The sequence below is a fragment of the Myotis davidii genome, unplaced genomic scaffold, assembly GCF_000327345.1.
Source record: "Myotis davidii unplaced genomic scaffold, ASM32734v1 scaffold1391, whole genome shotgun sequence".
NCBI classification, from domain to species: Eukaryota; Metazoa; Chordata; class Mammalia; order Chiroptera; family Vespertilionidae; genus Myotis; species Myotis davidii.
In genome coordinates, this window is record NW_006282400.1 from 153,752 (window position 1) to 156,881 (window position 3,130).

The window sequence follows — 3,130 nt, forward strand, 5'->3', positions numbered from 1 at the left end:
CACGCTGGCCAGGCTCATCACTGATGTTTCTATCTCTCTCTCCCTCCCTCTTCCTCTCTGAATTCAATAAAAAATATATTTTTAAAAAATAATAAAAATAAGCCCTACCAGGTTTTGCTCAGTGGATAGAGTGTTGGCCTACGGACTGAAGAATTCCTGGTTTGATTCCAGTCCAGGGCACGTACCTTAGTTGCAAGCTCGATCCCTGGCCCTGGTTAGGGTGTGTGCGAGGCAATCAATTGATGTGTCTCTCTTACATCAATGTTTCTGTGTCCCTCTCCCTTCCACTCTCTCTAAAAATCAATGGAAAAATATCCTCTGGTAAGGATTAACAAAAAAAAAACCAACAAAAAAAATTTTAAATGCACAGAAGAGGCATCTAATTGAAGTAGGGGAGTGGATATCAGGAAAGGCTTCCTGGAGAAGGGGACCTGTGAGGTAAGCCACAAAAGACTGGGTAGAACTTAGCGGGGAAAAGGGGGAGAAAGGTATCCCTGGCCTGAGTGTGAATCAGTTCAACAGGAGCACAGCACGAAGTGCATGGTGAGGAGCGGCAGGAAGCAGACCAGAGGGGCTGGCAGGGCCAGATAATAAGGAGCCTATGCGCAGGCTAAACACTTGGACTTTAACCTGTGGCCAGTGGAGAGCCACTAAAAGTTTTTAAGGTACATATGGCCCAGTCAGCCTTGTGCCTCAGTAGATTCCTCCAGCACCGAAGATGGATTTTAGAGAGACAAAACTATAAAGCAGAGAAACAGCATTCAGCACAGTGCCTGGCATATAAGTGGGGCTCACCAAAATCCAATTCAATCCAAGAGTTCCTTAGGATAACAAGGTATTAAGGAGAGAACCAGTGGTCACAGGGATCCAGATTGAGTAGAGCAATTCATTCAATTGCTTCTTCATTTGTAAATTGGGTACAACACATCCCTCAAGCATGGGAAAGCATCAGGGTCAAATTTCAGTTGCCTTTCCCTTAGAGGACCAAGAATGTTGGTTCGCAAAGGTTTTCTGATTTTTTTTGGGGGGGGTGGGGGGATAATAATCCCTGACTAGAATATTCTCTCACCACCAGGCAGGTCCTCCACCAACCACAACAGGCCCAGCCACGATTAAATCTTACATCTTCTTTAAGATTCAGATTAGCTTCAGCATGATTCCCAGACTGGGCAAAACATCCCAGGTGCTCACAAAATCCTGTGACCATCTCTAAGTGAAACCTAACATACATTGAAACCAAGTATTTAGGTATATTTCTCCCTCTAAATTATGAGCAACTTGAAATGACTGTTTTATCCTTAACATCCTGCACAGGGCCTGCCACCTGGGTACTCAGGTGATGCTGAACTGACCAGCACGTTACAGGGGTAGCGGAACAATGTGCAGGATCCAAAGAGAGAGAAGGAAGAAGCTGGAGGTGATCACACCCCCCCTCAGGAGTGACTCAGGCCCCTGGAGGGAACTAGGAAAGAGTACGCTGGGCTGGGGAGATGAGAAAATGGGGAAGAGACCTTCCCCACCCCCTTTCCCTCAGTGAAAACACAAGCCTGTCCTCTGTTCCCCAGAGGGGCCCTGTTTTCAGAGTCTCCCTCCATCACCAGATTTCTCCACCTCCCACCCCATCAGACCTAGGGTTATGAGGAAGGTGCCACGCCTGCTTCATTCACAGACTCTCCCACTAGGGGACCAAAGATCTCTACCAGAACCCCTGCCCAGCTGACACTGTAGAACATCTGGCTCAAAGCTAGAGTCTCATATAAAGGAGCTGGGATGATCTTAGATATCATCTCATTCAGCCTTTCATTTCATAAACTGAGCACGGACATGGGGAAGACACCAGCTCAAGGGCACACCACCCACCAAAGGCAAAGCTTAGGCTCAAACCCAGAACTCCTGACACCGGCTCTGAAACTCACAAACATGTGCAGAACTTCTGGGTGAGGATGCTCTAGGCTAGGGCATCGCCAGGTATCCCACACCCACTGTCACCCCTGGATCCTCAGAGGAGGCTGGGCTGCCAGAGTCTGAGCAAGCTACTCCCCCCCGCACCCCCAAAACCTGCTTCCCTGAAGCAGCCCCACTGGGTACTCACAGGGTGCCCGAGTACTGGCTGCCCCCAAGGAAGCCATACTTGTCCGTCTTCCGCAGGGCCAGCCCGTTTATCTCCGAGTCTGAGCCCATGGAGCTCGCATCATCCACCAAGGACTCCAAGGTCCCAGACATGAGGCTCACGGAGTCCAAGTAGCTCAGAGTGTCCGGGGCCGGCCCTCGAGGCCCAGAGATGCCAGGTCCCAGGCTGGACATGGAGCCTAGATCCTGAGAGTTTTCTGCAGGCTCTGGAGCAGGGGTCACCATCACAGTCGCGACCAGAGCCTCACTAGTCCCTGAAGGCCCTGTGCCAGACCCAGAGGGGTCCTCTGGAACCGGTCCTGTTGATGCCGATGGTGCAGCTCCATGTCCACTTGTCACCTGTCCTGCTGTCACTGCTGCAATCCGTGCAGTCACTCCTGAGGCCGCTGTGGTTCCCGGCTTGGGGGCAAGCGGGGGTTTGGCGGTCAGGGCTCCAGGAGCCGTTCTGGACGAGGTTCTGGTGGAGGTCCCGGTGGAGGTTCCTGGTCCAGAGGCGGGTGAGGTTCTAGTCTCCTCCGTCTTGGGAGAGTCTGCCCCTAGGGCGTGAGCCGTTGACGTCTGGTCTCCGATTACTGCCGCGGGCATCAGGCCCTCCGGGCCGGAGGAGACCTGCGCTTCGGGTGAGGCCTCCAGTGTTAGCATCACCACTGTGCTGCCCGTGACCGTCGGGGCCGGGGCTGAACAGGTATAGGCATACGTTACTGACTACAAAGTCTTCCACCAAGTATCCAACAAGATCCTGCAGAACTATACTCAATACATTTGGGGAAGCAAATGAGCGTTGTGCAGCTTGCTGCTGCTTTTGGAACTGTCTTGCTTTACAGAGCATTGTCACTGTGGGACTGAAACATATGGGAAAATTCTAATGGTGGCGCCTCACTCTCCTCCCTGTTTATTTGTTACTTCTGTTTCTAGCCTGCTTCAGGAGAGCGCGCAGCTGAGGGGAGAGGAACACAGAACTGCTAGCAGCTTGACTTCAAAGCAGCAGACAAAACACTTG

At 51.7% G+C, this 3,130-nt stretch overlaps 1 protein-coding gene across 2 annotated transcripts in view; it reads right to left on the minus strand.

Moving 5' to 3' along the window:
- The window catches only part of TBC1D10B (TBC1 domain family member 10B), a 12,298-nt gene extending 9,492 nt beyond the window's left edge, over positions 1-2,806 (minus strand). For both annotated transcript variants that reach the window (XM_015559391.1, XM_015559386.1), the window contains exon 1: positions 2,093-2,806. In XM_015559391.1, the coding sequence (XP_015414877.1) occupies positions 2,093-2,772 (680 nt within the window). In that variant the 5' untranslated portion in view covers positions 2,773-2,806. The remainder of the gene's footprint in view (positions 1-2,092) is intronic.
- Between the last annotated feature and the right edge of the window lie 324 nt (positions 2,807-3,130).